At 34.4% G+C, this 19952-nt stretch overlaps 1 protein-coding gene and 2 pseudogenes across 7 annotated transcripts; 1 reads left to right on the top strand and 2 right to left on the bottom strand.

Moving 5' to 3' along the window:
- Positions 1 to 215: 215 nt before the first annotated feature.
- LOC114187726 (putative LRR receptor-like serine/threonine-protein kinase RFK1) lies at positions 216 to 8247 on the top strand. Of its 6 annotated transcripts, none has more exons than XM_085675150.1 (24): positions 216 to 490; positions 780 to 954; positions 1080 to 1151; positions 1290 to 1358; positions 1443 to 1514; positions 1610 to 1681; positions 1813 to 1884; positions 1972 to 2043; positions 2129 to 2200; positions 2305 to 2376; positions 2490 to 2561; positions 2775 to 2843; positions 3073 to 3138; positions 3512 to 3574; positions 3673 to 3720; positions 4150 to 4193; positions 4873 to 5261; positions 5332 to 5530; positions 5952 to 6125; positions 6324 to 6442; positions 6543 to 6753; positions 6924 to 7161; positions 7251 to 7401; positions 7499 to 8247. In XM_085675150.1, the coding sequence occupies exons 1-24, from the start codon at positions 397 to 399 to the stop codon at positions 7871 to 7873; spliced, it is 3060 nt and encodes a 1019-aa protein (XP_085531276.1). In that variant the 5' UTR covers positions 216 to 396; the 3' UTR covers positions 7874 to 8247. The 6 variants fall into 6 exon arrangements, with proteins under 6 accessions (XP_085531276.1, XP_085531275.1, XP_027931851.1 ...); XM_085675149.1 differs by having other exon boundaries at positions 3670 to 3720; XM_028076050.2 differs by having other exon boundaries at positions 217 to 490; positions 5973 to 6125.
- Positions 8248 to 8787: 540 nt separating this feature from the next.
- LOC114187700 (dynamin-related protein 4C pseudogene) lies at positions 8788 to 11192 on the bottom strand (annotated as a pseudogene).
- Positions 11193 to 14408: 3216 nt separating this feature from the next.
- LOC114187924 (dynamin-related protein 4C pseudogene) lies at positions 14409 to 16725 on the bottom strand (annotated as a pseudogene). The gene has a single exon (XR_014995640.1). The product of XR_014995640.1 is annotated as a dynamin-related protein 4C pseudogene (transcript).
- Positions 16726 to 19952: the final 3227 nt, after the last annotated feature.

Raw genomic sequence — 19952 nt, 5'->3', positions numbered from 1 at the left:
ACTCTATTCTTCGTATTTATTGAAAGTGTGAGTATTTTAATAAAAATGTATAAAAACATATATGTATTTATTGTTTTTCCTAAATCATTCGTACGAAAGGTACTTTACAATGGAGGAAGTATAGAAATATTCACTTGTTTAATGCATAAAGTTTAAGAAAAAAATTCAAATGAATGCACCGTCTGGAAAATGCAAACACGTAATTAATATAGTGACAGTGTCTTTGACTCGGACTGTTCCATGTTCAGATCCATCATCTCCATTCTCCAACTTAGTTAGGTTCCTTCAACTCAATTATTGCACGTAAGGTAGCTGCAGTGAAAGAAAAATGAGACTTGAATAGTAGAGGTTATAGCTTAGCCAATCTGGTGCTTCTTTTTCACCCCTTAGAGCAACATGGGAGTTGCCAATTTCTTTGTCTTCCTTTTTATTGCTCTAAGTTGCTTCCGCTTGCTGAGAGTTTCTGCATCAAAATTACCCCAAGAAGAAGGTATCTTCAGTTTCATCTTTGCAGATACGGATTGGAGGTGCTGAAGTTTTAGTTCAGCGTATTTCAGTAACCTGTTGTTGTAGTTGCTCATGATGTAAAATGAATAATTTATGGGTGAAATTTTGATTAATAGTTTCTATCTATCCACTTTAATTTTCTTAGTTATATGAACATTGAAACAGTATTTTCCTTTGGGTTGGAAGTTGTCCAGTTGATATTAGATTCACGTTATAATTAGTGTTGTTTACAACTACAATGCTTATGCTTACATGTTTATGTTGTCATTTAGTTGATGCCCTTAGAGAAATTACGAGTGCGATGGGGTCGGCATATTGGAAATTTGATGCTGATTCCTGCAGTATTGAAATGGTTGGACTAACGCAAGAACCACCAGCTGAAGCAGAGAGAAGCATTGGTTGTAACTGCAGTTTTGAAGACAACACTGTCTGTCATGTTGTGACGATGTATGACTACGAAATTAGTTTATTTTTCGTGTTACGTGTTTTCACGGTTTTATCTCTTAAATTTCCACATTCAGTTGTCTCAAATTTCTGTTTTAGCCCTGATGAACAATGTTTGTATGTTTTAGGACTCTCAAGCGCCTAAGCCTACCTGGCACTCTCCCACCTCAACTGGCCAAGCTACCTTTTCTCCGAGAAGTGTATGACCAATTTAAACAAGTTAATCATTGTTTCTTGTTAAAAATAATTGTAATGGGTTCTTATACCTTGATTTGGTTCATTCCCGTTATCAACATCTTTTTTATCTTAATATTTTCCAAAAATTCCTCTGTGCACAGAGACTTTGCTTACAATTGCTTCACCGGTTCAATTCCAGAGGAATGGGCTTCAATGAAATTAACTTCAATGTGAGACTGAGTCTCGTGCAACGACTGCAAACTTTTCGTTCTATCATTCTTATTTTATATTACTGACATGTTACAAATCTGCAGTTCTCTTCTTGTGAATCGCTTATCTGGGGAAATTCCAAAGCATCTAGGAAATTTTACAGCTCTTACATATCTGTATGTTCCAAGCTTTAATTTAATTCATTCATATTGTGGTAGTATGTTGTTTTACATCCTCACTAACCTCTGCGTTTGTTTTTGTTTCCAATTAGGATGCTTGAAGCAAACCAGTTTTCTGGTGCTGTTCCACCTGAGCTTGGGAAACTAATCAACTTGCAGACCTTGTTAGGCATCCCAATTCCTTTTCTTGTTTTCATTTTTTAATATTATTTGATTTTTTTAATATTTTATTTACTTTCTCTTGTAAGATATCATGTTTTCTTAGATTTTTTTTTCTGTAATTTTAACACTGAAGGGTTCTGTCATCCAATCAATTGACTGGGAACTTACCACTTACACTTGCTGGACTACAAAATTTGACTGACTTGTGAGCTATGATTGTGTTCCTTCTCCTTAATTATAACCCTCTCATAAACACTGCATCTCATGCATACAATTCATTATCACATTGCAGTAGAATAAATGATAACAATTTTACTGGAACAATACCTAGTTTCATACAGAGCTGGCAACTTCTTCAAAGACTGTGAGATTCTACTTCCTTTCTTAGTTAATGTTGAATCTTATATGGTTTCTAACTCCACACTCTTACCAATGTAAAATCTGTGAAGAGAAATGCATGCAAGTGGACTAGAGGGACCCCTCCCATCAAATATCTCTCTCTTGAAGAACTTGGTTATGCTGTGAGTATATCTTCCTTTTAGTACTTCGATCATGGTACATTTTGCGCTTCATTTTGTCTATCATATTTATATTCTAGCTCATGGTAGCGCATATACTTATACAGAAGAATCAGTGATATAGAAAGTCCTGCGCAGGTCTTTCCTCATCTGGAAAACATGGCAAACTTGGCTATATTGTACGTCTACTGGTGATAATATTTTCTCACATGTTGTTTCTTAAATGGGAATATATATATATTCCTTCAACCATTAGTCTGAAGTTTAACGCAATTGAATTTTGTGTTTTAAGGATTCTAAGGAGTTGTAACTTATCTGGTGTTATACCTTCATACGTATGGACAATGAGGAATTTGGCGATTTTGTAAGTAAACGTGTCAAGATTGTAGACCTATAATATGTTTATTCCGCATGTGTGTACTGTGTATTAAGATTTATGAGTCGGCACTATAGTTGTTATTGACTTGTTTTAATTTGTTATACAAGCTTCTTATATTATTGTATGATTACATATTTCGTGTAAAAGGGCATTGCCTCATTAAAATTGAAATTCTATATTTTCAAAAATTTATGATAGGGATGTCAGTTTCAACATGCTCGTTGGGGGAATTTCATCAATTATAAGTGCAAGGCGTCTAAGATTTATGTAAGCATCTTACTCTAATGTATAGTTTTGACTTAAAAAAAAAGGCAGAAGAGCTTATGCAGATAACAAATCTCTGCATTTGAAAGCAAATTTTCCTCTGAAGTGAGATATTTTTCAACCAATTTCCATGATTCTAATGTACGCAGTTTTAAATAATGAAACTGAATAATTGTTTTTATGTTCACGTATTGACACAACGAATTAAACAGTTTGGCATTGCTTCTGTTAGCTACCTAACAGGTAATATGCTTAGTGGCAATATACCGAATTCAGTCCTGAAGGATGGAAGTAGCATGTAAGTTTCTTGTGCTTCAAAATTCTTAATCTGCAATTAAGGTTTTACTCTCGTATAAGTACAAAACCATACTGTTGAATCTCCTCTAAGGGCATGAATACAACAGCAAATGCTAAGTATTATCTCATCTGCTGCATTTCTTCACCTCTTTTCCATTTGATCTTTTATATATTAATTTCTGGGAAAAGATTGAAACAGGGTGGGAACCCATGATGGCATTTTAATATGTGTTGAATAGTAGAAGATATTTTATCAGTAACTGGTCTTGAATGGTTTAATTTCATCTTTTAGTGTGAGAACATAATTATAACCAGACTTGGACTTCAATTATTATGGTTTATTGACAAAAGCTCTCTTATTGTGTTGGACACAGTGATCTATCATACAACAACTTCACTTGGCAAGACTATGAGCAACCTGCTTGTCAGGATGGCATGTCAGTCAAAACATTTTCATTAGTATTTCCTTCCTTTACATTTTTCAAGTTGATATTTTTCTAAACTGAATTTTGTTTCTCATTGTTTCACTTAGTAGGAACTTGAATCTGAATTTGTTCAGAAGCTCGATTCTGAAGAATAAGTTGTAAGATCCCCTTCTCTAGTTTTGGTTAGACAAGAAGCCTAATTGAAAAATGATTTATTTTCAAGAATTTAATTGCCATGTAGACCAAACAAGTGCTGTGCTAGTCCTGACTATTATTTTGACATCATTATTTATTTCTACTTTAATTCATGAGAAAATGATATAGCAATAAATAGTGGATATTCGTATGCAACTTCTTAGGCAATGCAAACAATACATCCATTGACACTGTCTTTCTAATACATAATTTAGTACTGAATGTATTTTATAATGTCCAACAAAAAATTTATCGACGAGAATGTATGGAATAATGTTGTCAAAAGATATATTACAACTTGCTAGAAGCAATTCAAACTTCTTTATAAGTACATGCTACTAATTAAATTGTATTTGAAAACTGTTACCGAATATCTATTTTTCAATTGACAGAGAGGAGTATGTTCCTTGCTCCAAGAATTTCAGCTGTTCACGGTGTAAGTTATATTAAATTACATGATTTAAAAATATTAAACCGATTAGGTTTATATATATTTTTTCATACATGAGTTATAGTCATTGAGTTTAATCTTACATATATGAAAGATTTGACACAAATTTTATTCCTAAAATCTTAAAATAATGAGGTTATAGGTCTTTTAATTTATATAGTATTTAATTTTGTTTTTTCTACCTAATGAGAACTTATTCTCCACGTCAATATTCTCTGTATTAGAAAATCTTATTGTACTTGACTATATTTTTCTCTACTATTTAGAATGTCAGCACCCCTTGAATGATATCTCTCATCCTACTTAACATATATATTAATAGCTCTGAATAAAATTAAAAAAAGTATGCCTTAATTTTCTAAAATAAAAAAAACTGGTAAGCCAGAGAATGCAAGACCTAAAAATTACCACAAATCAGAAGGATGAATCAAAGTGTACACGAGTGGAAATGTTGCTTAATCAAATGACGAAAATTGTAAGGTGATATAAATATGTGTATATGTTGCAATGTTGAAATCTAAGTAAATGCATAGTATAAAATAACTCTTTGCTTTGTATGACTGTTATGGTAATTGCATATCAAATTTTGTACTGTAAATTTTCTTATTCATTGTGACAAAAAAAAAAAAACTCTTACACTTTTAATTTCTCAACCATTTTTCAGTTTCAAGTTGTTTACATGTTAACTGTGGTGGGAAGGATGTAAGGGTAAGAGATGATAGAGGAGAAAACCTTTATGCGGGAGACGAAAATGTTCAGGGTGGCACTGCAACTTATTTCTACAGTGATGATGATCACTGGGGATTTAGTAGCACCGGGGACTTCATGGATGATTTTGAGGCCCAGAACGTGCGTTACACTGTATCTCTTCCATCTTCAAATATGCCAGAATTATATAAAACGGCTCGTGTATCTCCAATTACGCTTACTTATTTCCACAACTGCATGCAAAATGGGAACTATACTGTGAACCTTCACTTTGCTGAGATACAGTTTACAAATGATAAAACATATAAAAGTCTTGGCAAGCGCATATTTGATATTTATGTACAGGTAACCGATTTAACTAATTAATTTTACTTTAATTTCCGGATTATGAATTAATGCATTGACTTTGTCTCAGGGAAGAATCACTCACAAGAATTTCAATATAGAGAATGAAACAAATGTTGCTGAAAAACCACTGGTACTGCCTATACACAATATCAGCATCACAAATAATGTCTTGGAGATCAGATTCTACTGGGCTGGAAAAGGAACGACTAGAATTCCTGATGTTGGAGTTTATGGCCCTCTTGTATCAGCTATATCTGTGATTTCAGGTGAATACTGCCCCATGGCACGATGGGTGTAAATTTATTGTATTTAAATTTGAAAGTTTATGGTGTCTACGTCTAACATCACTTTTCTAGAATACACCACTCTGCTACTATTGAAAAAAGAATGCCCTTGGAGAAAAAGAACGTCATGAAATAGTAGTTTTGCTTTCATTTTTATATTTGGTATGCTCTTTTCTGTTTCTCAAATAGCATTCTTCATATGGCTTTCTTGATCTTCTTAGTAAAGATCAAATGCAATGTCTGTTTCTTGTCACTTACGTAAGCATTTCTTATACTCTCAATATCATTTCTACATACATATCAATTGAAGGCTACACATTTTAGTATTGACAGCAATCTTATGGGTGAGATGACTTTTTAGGTGTTTAAAGCGACCATATGAATAGTGTTGAATAAAATTCAGTATACCTTGTTCTTCGAACAGATTCTAGAGTTTGCTCAACCGGAAAAAAGAAAGTTGCTGTTTCGATAATCATTGCCATTGTAGCCGGTGCTGTATGCTTAGTGCTATTTATATCTGGACTCATATGGTGGAAGTGGAAAAGCTTTGTCAGAGGGAAACGGCGACAGAAAGAAGGTGAAGTCTTATACTTTGAAAGATGAATTGTACGAAATATCCATAGGGGAGTGGCAATAAAAGTTTGAACAAACTAATTATATTGTTTTCGATCACTATTTAATTTATGCAGAGCTGATAAGTTTGAGGCTTTTGTTTACAATAGGATATATAGATAACTACTGACTAATACAAATTTCGCATGGCTTGTATGGGCAGATGCAAAAGATGGAGATATGCAGTCAGGTAATTTTAGCTTGGAGAATATCAGAGCTGCCACCAATGACTTCTCTTCTGCTAATAAGATTGGAGAAGGAGGTTTTGGTCCCGTATACAAGGTTTTTATACAACTTCCAAATAATTTTACTTTATTTAAATGGAATTTTCTGTTTATGCCTGGCACACTAGGTTTCTGGTAACTGGGATACGACAATGCAGGGCCAATTAGTAGATGGTACTTTTATAGCGGTAAAGCAATTGTCATCAAAATCAAGACAGGGAAATCGTGAATTCATAAATGAAATAGGGTTGATATCTTGTGTGCAACACCCCAACCTCGTAAAGCTTCATGGATATTGTGCGGAAGGGGAACAACTTTTGTTGGTATATGAGTACATGGAAAATAACAGCCTGGCCAGAGCTTTATTTGGTTAGTCACTACTGGTCCATCAATTTCTTGATCCTATGTGGTCATCTGAGAAGTTCTGTATGAATAAATCTGATCTTTACATATATTTCTCTATGCCTAAATTATTTCCCCTATAATCCCTCTGAAGGGGATTTCAGCAATATGTTTGTAAGGCCCCATGATCTCTGTAGGTAGTGAGAACCAACAGCTTAAATTGGATTGGCCCACAAGGTTTAGGATTTGCATTGGCATAGCGAAAGGTCTAGCATTTCTCCATGATGAGTCAAGATTCAAGATAGTGCACAGAGATATCAAGGCTTCTAATGTGTTACTCGATGCTGATTTGAATCCAAAAATATCTGACTTTGGCTTGGCTAGGCTTGATGAAACAGAGAAGACCCATATCAGCACCCGAGTTGCTGGGACTATGTAGGTTGCCTTTGCATTAATCATACATAAATCTCAAAATATTATTTGCCAGTATCTAAATTTGCTTTTCCTTTTTTTTTTGGTCGTAGAGGATATATGGCACCAGAATATGCATTATGGGGCTATCTTACATACAAGGCCGATGTTTACAGTTTTGGAGTTGTAGTATTAGAAATTGTTAGTGGGAAAAGCAATAACAATTATTTACCAGACGATGGAAGTGCTTGTCTTTTGGATTGGGTATGCTCAATGCTTCTAGCTGTATTTTTTAAGTATAAACCCTTCATTCTTTTTTGTCATTACTTGTTTAAAGATAAACAGTAATTGATATTTGCAGGCATGTAAGTTAAATCAAGCTAAGAAATTAGAGGGGCTTGTTGATGAAAGGTTGGAGCAAGAGCTTAATGAAACGGAAGTAGAAAAGGTGGTTAGAATTGCTCTCCTGTGCACAAATGCTTCTGTATCTCTTAGGCCTACGATGTCTGAGGTGGTGAAAATGTTTGAAGGAGAATTAGATATTCCTGATGCAATCCCAGAACCAAGTACCTACAGTGAGGATTTAAGGTTCAAAGCCTTAAGGGACCTCAATCAACATCGATCAAAGCAGAGTTTGAGTGGTAATTCATCGACTCATATATTCAGCTCAGCCTCTGGTGGTAATACTCACACTAGCAGTAATATTGAGGATCATTGTTCAGTTGACAATAGTTAGCTACCCCTGTCAGTAATATTGAGGATCAAATTTTTTATCATAGACAGCCAGAGTAAGCAAGATTACTCCTCGCACATGCATATAACCTTCCATTTTCACTTCAGTACTTTACTGCTTTCTGCACAGGTCTCTCCAAAGGAGCACGACAATATTTTTCCTTGTGTCACCTTTATTTTGTTATTTTTGTTTTTTGTATTTAGTAGTGTACAAATATATTGCTACAAGTAAAGCCATCTCTGAATTATAAATTAGGTTACATGTAAGAGTTAAAAGCTTTTTATGATGTTCAATCTTTATATTTTCTTTAGCCATTTTGACTTATGTAAATACTTTTGGTTTCTACCGTGGTAATATAGTTTGCTGCTTGGAGTCTCTTCCTAGTTTTACACACAAAAATATGGCAAAAGCTTAATTCATACCCCCAATGTAATCTGCAATAAATTATGTGTTTCTAACGGATGAAAATGCGCTTTTGGTATGAACCTTCTGATTATGGGTGGCCACATTCCACGTTTTATCTTGTGTTGAATTTTGAAAAAGAAAACAAAAGGGGAAGAACAGTTTATTAACACAATTAAATAGAGTGAAAGTTGGATTTTGCAGCAACTAACCTAATTCTGTTAACTTATGTTCTACCATTTGTTTTTTTTTTTCTTATCAGATAGGTTAATGGATATTAATCTTTTTATTAAATTTTCAATCATGTATAAAATGAATATTGAAATCATACATAAACAAAAGTACAACTTAAAGTTTATATAAACAACTGAAATTGAGGGACAGACGGATACTCTTGAAGACAAACAGAAAGAACAAAACAATGCAACATTAAGAGTTCAAGTCAGTCATTTTGCAGGAAAGAACTTTAGGGTATTCAAAGAACAAGGATAAAACGTCAACACATTATTAACATGTGATGCTAAATAAGTTTGAATTATCAAATTGCATGAAACAAGAAAACAATAACTCACGTAGGAGCCAAATCACACATTACGAGTTATACAACTCCAACACACACCAAGCTAAACCTAGAGAACACAGCAACCTAAAAACCATACATCTATTTATACCAACACTTAACGGACACTTGCTCTAAAACCTTAGATGCAACACTTCACGAACATAAAAAAAGACAACGTTAATTTTAATTAGCATAGGTAGAAATTTTGTCAATTATGCTAGCCACCACTTCCTTACTTTCCTTAAGAGTCTTAATGCTCCTATTGAGATCGTCACGCTGCACAGCAACTGAAGGAGTTTCCTCAAACAATCTCTCTATTCCATCTGCACTGGGAGACACCATATCCTTCAAAACATCACACCCTAGATCCTTCTTTAAAAGATTGAAAATGCTAAATTGCAAATGCAGTGCAGTGTTGTCAATAAGTCTCTGAAGCACAACCTTCCAGTATGCTGTTAGTCTCGCTTTCAAGTCAAAAGCTTGTGGAACTAAAGTTGTGTACTGAGTCAGATGACTAACCTGAACATCACCAAAACCATTAATAACTGTCTGAGAAGAATGTGCTTTAACTCTATCAACCAAAGAATTCTGACTGCCAATTAGTTTGTTGTACTCATTTGTGTATTCAGGATTGCAAGTGTAATCAGTTAGTTTCTCCATTTCCACAACCTCTTTCATATATTTCATAGAATTTTCCCTCATTTTAGCAATAAGCTTCTGCCCACAAAGTCGTAGACATGTCTGAAGTTGGTGATAGTGTTCAGAGTGACGATTCAGAACACTCACGACCACTTCCTCAAGATAGTCCCAAACCTTGCCAATGAACTTAATTGGAATGTTTGAAATGGATTCCACTTTATCGTGTAAACGAGTAAGAAAAACAGTGCGTGAGATGAAGTTTGGAAGTCCAATCCGCTTGGTTTCTTCTAGCACCTTAATTTCTTCCATCAAAAACTTCTCTCCAGCATCACTTTCACAACCATTGCGAAGATCATTACAATACTGATCCAGCATTTCTACAAGGCGAGCCGTGCAGTGCATTTGTTTGTCATCACGGTACTCGTCAAATTCTCCTCTCAAAAGAATCTTGCTTAGGGACTCTCTTGTCAACCCAATGACATCCATGAATGCAGACATAACATCAACCAAGGAGGTGAGTTTCCTGGGAAATTTTTCCAGATTGGCAAGCTGAGAATCAAGCCTGTCATTGATCTTCTTAACAATCTCAGGGAGTATTTTGGAAATACTAGCCGCTTGAAGCTGAACGAGCTTGTCTGCCAAAACCGGAATACCAACAATGGACTTGTCAATGTTGGACAAAAGCGTGTGTGTCTTGAATAGTTTGGCTTCTTCTTCACGAGCTTCTTCGTAGGACTCGTCTCCAATGCGATTTCTTACACACACATAGCCAAGACCGATGTTCACATCATTAGCAGTTACCTTCTCACGCAGTCCCTCCGGGGGCATATCAACTTTTGTGACAACAGCAAGAGTCCTCTCTCCCGTTTTGTCAACACTCTGTGACATCTTAATGGACTCATAAGTAGAGAAATCAACAGCGGCAGATAAAACATTGAGAATAATGCTCTCCTCAGGCCTTATATACTCCATAATAATTTTCATAATCTGGTCATATACATCTTTAGGTTGACCTTGAACAGGCACTCGCGCAATGCCAGGAAGATCGATCATAGTGAGATCAGGAACGCCATTCTTCTTGACGATAAGAGTTAATGGGGTGTTCGAAATTCCTTTCCCAGAGCCGGCAAGTTCATCTGTGGCATCACAAATGGCTTCAGAGACGTGAGCCTCATCCGTGGGTACACGTTTGCAATTATACTCCAGCTCCAACTCAGGTTCGTGAAGTGAGTGATTTTGGAGCCTCATGATTAAGGGCACCCTTGTGCAGATACCTTGTCCACGGGGTAAGTTGATTCCAGCCAGAGATTCTAAGACACTGGACTTTCCTGTTGATTGGTCACCAACTACCACTATGGTTGGAAGCTGTATCCCTTCTTTGGTGATGTTTAGGCGCCTCAGGTTCTCAAGAGCGTCAAGGATCGGACGTATGCGCTCTTTGTAAGAGGACACCATAGGTGAAACATTTTTAACATTTTTAACGTTAGTTCTTGGTGTAGCATGTTCGAAAACAGAGGCCAGGGCTCCTTCTGCCATTTCCAAGTGAGGGTATGGTAACGAATCGGAACAACAGTGAATGGAGCAAGAGTGGAGATCCTTGTAGTTAATTATATGTACAACCCATTAAGAAATCTAATATGGATTATGTAGCAACTGAAACTGGGGATAAACATATCAGAATTGTACTAAGCGTGAAAGGTGCAAAACTTGGAAGTTATTGATCAAAGACGTGGGAAACAATCAACTGTCTGCAATACGTGTTTTATAGATAATAATTTGGAACTGTATTAAGAGGATCTCTGGTATTCTTGAAATTTCTTCCCTTCCACATGTTACTTCTCCTTAACGTCCATAACACTACGGTGCGTTATCTATATAAAATATACATATACAGATATTTTCTTTAACGTGGACACATCTCGTAATATTATATTCTTTATAATATAATTATTTATTAAATCTTTTAAATTTAACAGTTAATTTTATTTATTATTTATAAAATTATTTATTTTTTTTCTTTTTTTTATTAATTAATAATTATTCTCTCTATTCATTTTATTTTTAATAATTATTTTATATACTATTTTAATAATATTATATTATTATTACCAACTAATATAATATCTTTTATAATTAAAAAATATTTCCAGAAGTACAATAACACTTTTATTAATGTTTTTGTTTATACTAGTTAATAAATAGATAGAATTCTCTCACTTCAGCGCTATTGACTCTCCATCTCACTATTTTGGTGCTCTCTAAATGATATCCATGAGAAAAAACATGAATAAAAATGGTTTTTGTCAAGTACGATTTTTATTTGATAAAGTTGAAGTTACGTTTTGTAAACATAATTTCTTTAATACGAAATTGTAATCCGCAAACACTTTTAGGAATGAGTCTAAATTTATTATTTAATAGAAATGAGAAAATTGAAAAAATATCCGTATAAAATACTTAAAATTCTGAAATAAAAATAAGTAACAGTTATCTACTGATTTTGAAATCCATAAATAAATTAATATGACATAATTCATACATAATATCTATAAATAATTACATATAAATTAAGTTCATATATATTTTCTATTTATAAAACTTATAAATAATAACTTACGAAAGAAATCTATATTACCTACCGACGATATCAATAAACGAACCTTTTTCCTATATAATAACATAACTTTTTACAACTTTATATCCATCTAACTATTTACTTTTACAATTTTATAATTTTGAAACCTTGTATTTTGTATTAGATTTTGCCATTAATTCCAAACTAAGTAGATTAACTTGTTTTTCCTTCCTTTCGAACTTATATCAATATCATATAGGTCCATGGACATTGAATCATCTCACTGTTAATGTTCAGGCGCCTTCTCCCTGTACCTCCAAGACTTCTTCTGTATCCCTAAAAAAAGACCGTTATACCATCATTTATAAAAGTGGGTGAAATTCGTTGGGACGCATTTACTGGGTCACCAACCTCCTGCACCCCCAACAGTTGACTCTCTTAGTATTTTTCTCTTTTCGCGTTTCGTCGTTCTTCATTCCAGTTGCTCTCATTCTCTTCTCCGTGGTCCTTTTCTGTCCTTCATTCATTCCGTGGTCCATTCGTTCCTTGTGGTGGTGGTCCCTCTGGTTTGTATCACTTTTATTTCTTTTTTTTAAGGAATGATGTTTATTTTCTTCATATCTTTACTTTTGCATTGCATTGTGTTATTGAAGGTTGTATCAGTGGTTCTTTGAAAGAAGTTGGTTGTGCGTTCCAGGTTAGCCTTCTTACCATCTTACCAGCTTGTTAGGAGTTTCTGTTTGCTTGTGTTTTCCCTTTCATAAACTAGAAAATCCATTTGAACAAAAAAAATCATAATTTAGTGGAAACGGAGTACAGAATCCGTTTCATACACTGTGAAACGGATTCTGTAATCCGTTTCCTAAAAAAATTTGCAAATTTTTTTATGAAACGGATTACATAATCCGTTTCCAAAAAAAAAAAACCAAACGGATTTCACAATCCGTTTTTTAAAAAAAAAAATTAAAAACCAAACGAATTTCAGAATCCGTTTTTAAAAAAAAAAAAATAGGAAACGGATTACACAATCCGTTTCCAAAAAAAAAAGAAAAAAAACACCAAACGGATTTCACAATCCGTTTTTAAAAAAAAAAAAAAAAAATAGGAAACGGATTACACAATCCGTTTCCCAAAAAAAAAAACACCAAATGAAATTCATAATCCGTTTTAAAAAAAAATAAAAGGAAACGGATTCCATAATCCGTTTCCCAAAACAAAGAAAAAAAAACTCATAAACCATGTCTCAAATACTCAGACATCAACTATTTCCGAAGCAGGTTTAACACAAAAAAGCGAAGATGTACATATTCAAACCTACAACTAAAATCAATTAAAATCAAAATACGTGAAAAAATGGAGAAACGTATCGTGAAAAATGGAGAAACTACCGTAAAAAATGTAAAAGCGGCGGGAACAGATGAAACGCGATTGTCTGGGGACAAGAATGGTGTGTGGAGAAGAGAAAAAGATGGCGTTGGGGAGAAGAGGGAGGACGTGGGTGGGTGCTGTGTTGTGTTTGTGGGAGAAGAGAGAGAAGGGGGAGAAGAGGAAGGACGTGTGGGTGCTGTGTTGTGTGTGTGGGAGAAGAGAGAGAACACGGAGAAGAGGTGTGGAGGATGGAGGCCTCTGCAGATTAAAAAAAACTAGGTCAAAGATTCCAAGGGCAAGGGCAGGGGTGCAGAGCAGGGAATTTGCTTTTGGAGGTGCAGTGCGGTGAGTCACAGGATATTTGAGGGTGCAGTGCAGTAAAAAATAATAACTCATTTTTTAACCATGGACAAAGACGGAATTAAGATAAGTTTTTGGAGTACAGGAGAAATAATTGGAGGTGCAGGGAGAAGCCCCTAATGTTCATCAGTTGTTTTCTCTCGCTGCAATGCTTCCAGTCACGCATATTTTGTTTTGTTATGTGCATAAGATTTGGGTTTTTTTTTTGTTTTTCAAAATAGCAACTATATAGAACATTATCGTTTATTTTTTTCAAGGTTTATTATAATCACAGTTGTTTACACCTTAGATTCAAACTTAAATATTTTTTTTCTCCTTTTGTAATTAAAAAGTCATAGATTTCTCTCTCCTGGTTGCATGTAATACTAATAAAGTTTAAATTATCAATTGCATGAAACAAGACAAATATAATTCATGTCAGGGGCCACATTAACTGCGTGAAGCTAGAAATTTTTTGAAACAAATTCAAGGAATGTTGGTTCTGGTGTTAAAAAAGAAGCAGAAATGATTCTAAATGTACCAAGACATTGTGTGATTCAGGCCATCGACGTTTGAGTTTGAGGGTGAATGCTTGAGGGTGAATGCTTGAGGGTGAATGCTATGGGAAAACAAGCAAAAAACAAAATACAACATTTAACAGTTCAACGCAGTCATTTTGCACGAAAGCACAGGAAGAACAAGGATAAAACGTCAACACATTCATTGTGATCCTAATCACACTACAAGTTATACAACTACAAACACCAAGATAAACTAGAGAACACACCAACCTAAAACCCATACATCTAGTTATACTAACACTTAACAAACACTTGCTCTAAAACCTTAGATGCAACATTAACACTGTCACAAACATCAAAACAGACATTCTTAATTTAATTAGCATAGGTAGAGATTTTGTCGATTATGCTAGCCACGACTTGCTTACTTTCCTTAAGAATCGTAATGCTCTTAATGAGATGGTCACGCCTCACAGCAACTGAAGGAGTTTCCTCGAACAATCTCTCTATTCCACCTCCACTAGGAGACGCCATATCCTTCAAAACCTCGTAACCTAGATCCTTGTTCAAAAGGTTGAAAATACTGAACTGCAAATGCAGTGCAGTGTTATCAATTAGCCTCTGAAGCACAATATTCCAGTATGCTGTTAGTCTCACTTTCAAGTCAAAAGCCTGCGGAACTAAAGTTGTGTGCTGGGTCAGATGACTAAGCTCAACATCACCAAAACCATCAATAGCCACCTTAGAATAATAAGATTGAACTCTATCCACCAAAAAATTCTGGCTGCCAATTAGTTTGTTGTACTCATTTGTGTATTCAGGATTGCAAGTGTAATCAGTTAGTTTCTCCATTTCCACCACCTCTTTCATATATTTCATAGAATTTTCCCTCATTTTAGCAATAAGATTCTGCCCAGCAAGCCTTATACATGTCTGAAGTTGGTGATAGTGTTCTGAGTGACGATTCAGAACCATTACCGCCACTGCCTCAAGATAGTCCCACACCTGGTTAATGAACTTAATTGGAATGCTTGAAATGGATTCAACTTTATCGCGTAAACGAGTAAGAAAAACAGCGCGTGGGATGAAGTTTGGAAGTCCAATCCGCTTAGTCTCTTCTAGCATCTTAATTTCTTCCATCAAAAACTTCTCTCCAGCATCACTTTCAGAACCATTGCGAAGATCATTAGAGTACTGATCCAGCATTTCAACAAGGCGAGCCGTGCAATGCATTTGTTCGTCATCAGGGTACTCGTCAAATTCTCCTCTCAAAAGAATCTTGCTTAGGGACTCTTTTGTCAACCCAATGACATGAACGAAAGCAGACATAACATCAACCAAGGAGTTGAGTTTCCTTGGAAATTTTTCCAGATTGGCAAGCTGAGAATCAAGCTTGTCATTGATCTTCTTAACAATCTCAGGCAATATTTTGGAAATGCTAACCGCTTGAAGCTGAACCAGTTTCTCGGCCAAAACAGGAATACCAACAATGGACTTGTCAATGTTGGACAAAAGCGCGTGTGTCCTGAATAGTTTGGCTTCTATTCCACGAGCTTCTTCGTAGGACTCATCTCCAACGCGATTTCTTACACAAACGTAGCCAAGACCGATGTTCACATCATCAGCAGTCACCTTCTCACGCAGACCCTCTGGGAAAAGATCAACTTTTGTGACAACAGCAAGAGTCCTCTCTCCCGTTTTGTCAACACTCTGTGACATCCTAATGGACTCACAAGTTGAGAAATCAACCGTAGCAGATAAAACATTGAGAATAATGCTTTCCTCAGGTTTTATGTACTCCATAATAATATTCACAATCTGGTCATATATATCCATAGGTTGACCTTGAACAGGCACTCGCGTAATGCCAGGAAGATCGATCATAGTGAGATCAGGAACGTCATTCTTCTTCACGATAAGAGTTAATGGGGTGTTCGAAATTGCTTTCCCAGAGCCGGCAAGTTCATCTGTCGCATGACGAATGGCTTCAGAGACGTGAGCTTCATCCGTGGGCACATGTTTGTCATTATATTCCAGCTCCAACACAGGTTGTAGAAGTGAGTGATTTTGCAGCCTCATGATCAAGGGCACCCTTGTGCATATACCTTGTCCACGGGGTAAGCTGATTCCAGCAAGAGATTCTAAGACACTGGACTTTCCAGAAGATTGGTCACCAACTACCACTATGGTTGGAAGCTGTATCCCTTCTTTGGTGATGTTTAGGCGCCTCAGGTTCTCAAGAGCGTCAAGGATCGGACGTATCCGCTCGTTGTAAGAAGACACCATAGGTGCAACATTTTTAACCTCGTATAGCTCAGCTATTGGTGTGGTATGATCGAAAACAGAGGCTAGGGTTCCTTCTGCCATTTCCAAGTGAGGGTAAGGTAACGAATTGGAACAAAACTGAGTGCAGCAAGAGTTAGGAGGAATGTTGTGTTGGTAAGAGTGGAGCTACAGCTATTTATACAATATTTCTGCAAAAATACTTGTTAATTCTACAACACAGTACCGAATAATAATATTTAAGTTCGTTACTTTCTGAAATAGGTTAAAGTGGGTCACATATCATTAAACATTTTTAAATTTAATAATGATGTATTTTTAATATAAACAATTTTATTATTTTTTAAGATTTAGTTTATTATATTATTTAAATCCTTTAGCAAGTTTTTCCTAGTTTTTATTATTATTATTATTATTTATTTAATTCAAAGAATCTTTCTTATTTACTAACTTTTATTTATTTATTATTACCCGTGACTTCTTAATCCCAACAAATATGGAGATGTTTTCGGAGGAGAATATGTTTCTCTGTATGGTAAAATTAGTGTCAGAGATTATAAAAGTGTGTCCAATTGATTTGAATGTGAGGTGACTGAAACAGTGGCATAACAGCCATGCCTACCATTCTGACCAGAGTTTCAGTCTTTCCTCACACGCTATCACCCCTCCCACTGTCCACTCTACTACTTGTTGCTTAGGCTGTCTAGTGCATTGTAAATTACTTTTACCTTTCAGCAACATCACAAAATAAAAATAACTGTGATATTATAGAAAGCAAGTCCACGGATACGAGTTTTTAATAAATTTGGAGTTTATTGTAATTAAATTTAGAAGAATTTTTATAAAATTTTATAAAAAATTTGATTGATGTCATGAATCGAAAAATATATTTTAATAAAAATATTGATGAGATTATCATTTTATTTTTAGTTTAATCAAAAATATAAATTGATATTTATATAAAAAAAATTATTTCATGATTTTTTTAATCATTAAATTGAAAAAAAATACAACAGAAAAAGAATTTTATATATATATATATATATATATATATATATATATATATATATATATATATATATATATATATATTAATCAGGCACAGATATCTGTTTCGCGATATAGGTATTCAATCTCTCAAGAAATCCATATCTAACCTTTTTAAGTGGGATCAAATCTCACACAAAATAATACTGATCCATTAAAGTCGGAATTAAATCTCTCATTTTCTCTCTTTTTATGAATTCGTTCCACTAGAATGGGATCGGTTCACTCGTCCATCCACTACTCCAAAAATAAAGTAATAAAACGTCAAAAGAAATACAAAAATTTTAAACTTTATACACGTTAAACTCATTTGCAATATTAAAAAGATTTTTCAAATCAGTACACAAATTAATTATGTTTGAATAATAAAAGATGAATTCACCGTATCTCACGTATTATATTACATGAAAAATTACATTTTGAAAGATTTAATTGTTGCAACTCAAATTATTTTTTTCTGTTATAAAGATTATTAAAAATAGACTCCAAAAAAAAGATGAATTTTGTTCTGATTTTGTTTAATTTATTATATCGAACGAGGAACCGTCAAAAGGTTTGATACAAATTTATAATTATTCGTACGATATTCCTTTATATTCAATTGGTTAATTATTTAAAGATAAGTCTGAATCCGATTCCTACTTCTTGGACAAGGAGACCACAAAAATATGCGGATTTCAAAGATAAGATAACGATATTTAATTCATTTTTTTAATGCTTCTTCTCTAAGGAGTCGACACTCATTGGCCCAAGGGAAGCTCCAATTAAAATCCATCATCTCAACTTTTGCTTTTTGTCTAAACTTTGTATTCCAATCTGAAAAGCTGAAAGCCTGAAAGCGCATTTAAGACAATATGTGTTTAACAAATACGATAAATTTAACTTTTTTTAATATATTTTGTAAACAAAATATCTTGAATTTATTTTTCAGTAAAATAATTATACATTTACTTTTAATCTTTATAAACTATGCAATTTTATATTAAATAGTTAATGCGCTGGATCCTAAGATTAAATTATTTGAAAACTATCTCCTACTTTCACTTTGATTCTTGAAGAAAATTGTTTTCCTCAAAAGATTAAGTTAATTTCGATTTTTTTAATTGAGTACAAAAATAAAGATGGAGATGTATAATGTTCATTTTGTTTAAATTATTAAAATATTTATAATTAATTAAGTGTATATATATATATATATATATATATATATATAATTTTTTATTTTTTTTAATTATTTGGTTTATTATAAAAGTCATTCGCATCTCAATTATATTTTTTATCCTATCATAATATTTATGTAATTATGTTAGAAAGATGTATGTCAATTAAAATTTTTTTGTCTCACATTTTAATATTTCTATTATTTTTTAATATTGTTATGTATTGTATATTTTCCTTTCACATGAGAATGTTTAATACTCTTAATTTAAGTATTTAATAGCACAAACCTTTCGTTTACTAAGTAATATACAAAAAATTCTTTACTTATTTGAATAACTCTTTTATTTTGCTTAAGCAAGGAGCTTTCGCCTGAGCAAGGACAACAGTAGTTCACCCCTTCTCTATTTTGAGGGCTCATCTAAGTGAAACCCACTTGCCTGAGCGAAAGTAGTCTCGCCTGAGCGAGATGGGCTAGCTTGAGCGAGACCTCGACATGCCCACTATTACAATCTCGCCCAAGCGAGACCTGGCAGCTTGAGCGAGGGGTCTCTCTCTCCTGAGCGAGGGGTCTCTCTCTCCTGAGCGAAGGCTCCGTCATCTGAGCGAGATTGATGGTGTTGATTGGATAAGTGTATGCTTTCAAATGTTTGGTTGGTGTGATAGTCTACAAAGTCATGTAAGATGTCTTGTATGTATTATATATGACACAATGGGAATGAAATGGATGAGTTTGGTATAATCTTGCGTATGGAACATGTTTTGAAAGGTTGGTTATATACATTGGCATGAGTTGGTATGCATGATATTATATGCTTGGTTGGTGAAACATGATCTTGGTATGGTTTCGAACGTAATTCCATGAATCTCTAAGTGATATCTCATGGTGGTGCCTCATTGGTCAGGACGTAATTCCACGAGATTTTCGTGGTGGTGTCTCATGGTCAGGACGTAATTCCATGACCCCTGTTAGTGGGAGCTCATAGTGGTGCCTCATGGTTATGACATAATTCCACAAAGATTCATGGTGGTGCCTCATTATATAATTTAGTAAGGATTCAAGTAAGAATTGCATTCTAACACTCTAAAGAGTTAGTTAGTCTCACGTAAAGCCTACTGACTCAAGTGGTGAGAGTAGCAGGATGCCCTAGTCTTTGGCAGGATAATGGCCTTAGATGTTTGAAGGCT

Source organism: Vigna unguiculata, chromosome 6 (genome assembly GCF_037176805.1).
Source record: "Vigna unguiculata cultivar grain cowpea cultivar isolate G323 ecotype 2 chromosome 6, ASM3717680v1, whole genome shotgun sequence".
Taxonomy (NCBI): Eukaryota; Viridiplantae; Streptophyta; class Magnoliopsida; order Fabales; family Fabaceae; genus Vigna; species Vigna unguiculata.
This window is presented reverse-complemented; position numbering and strand designations above follow the sequence as displayed.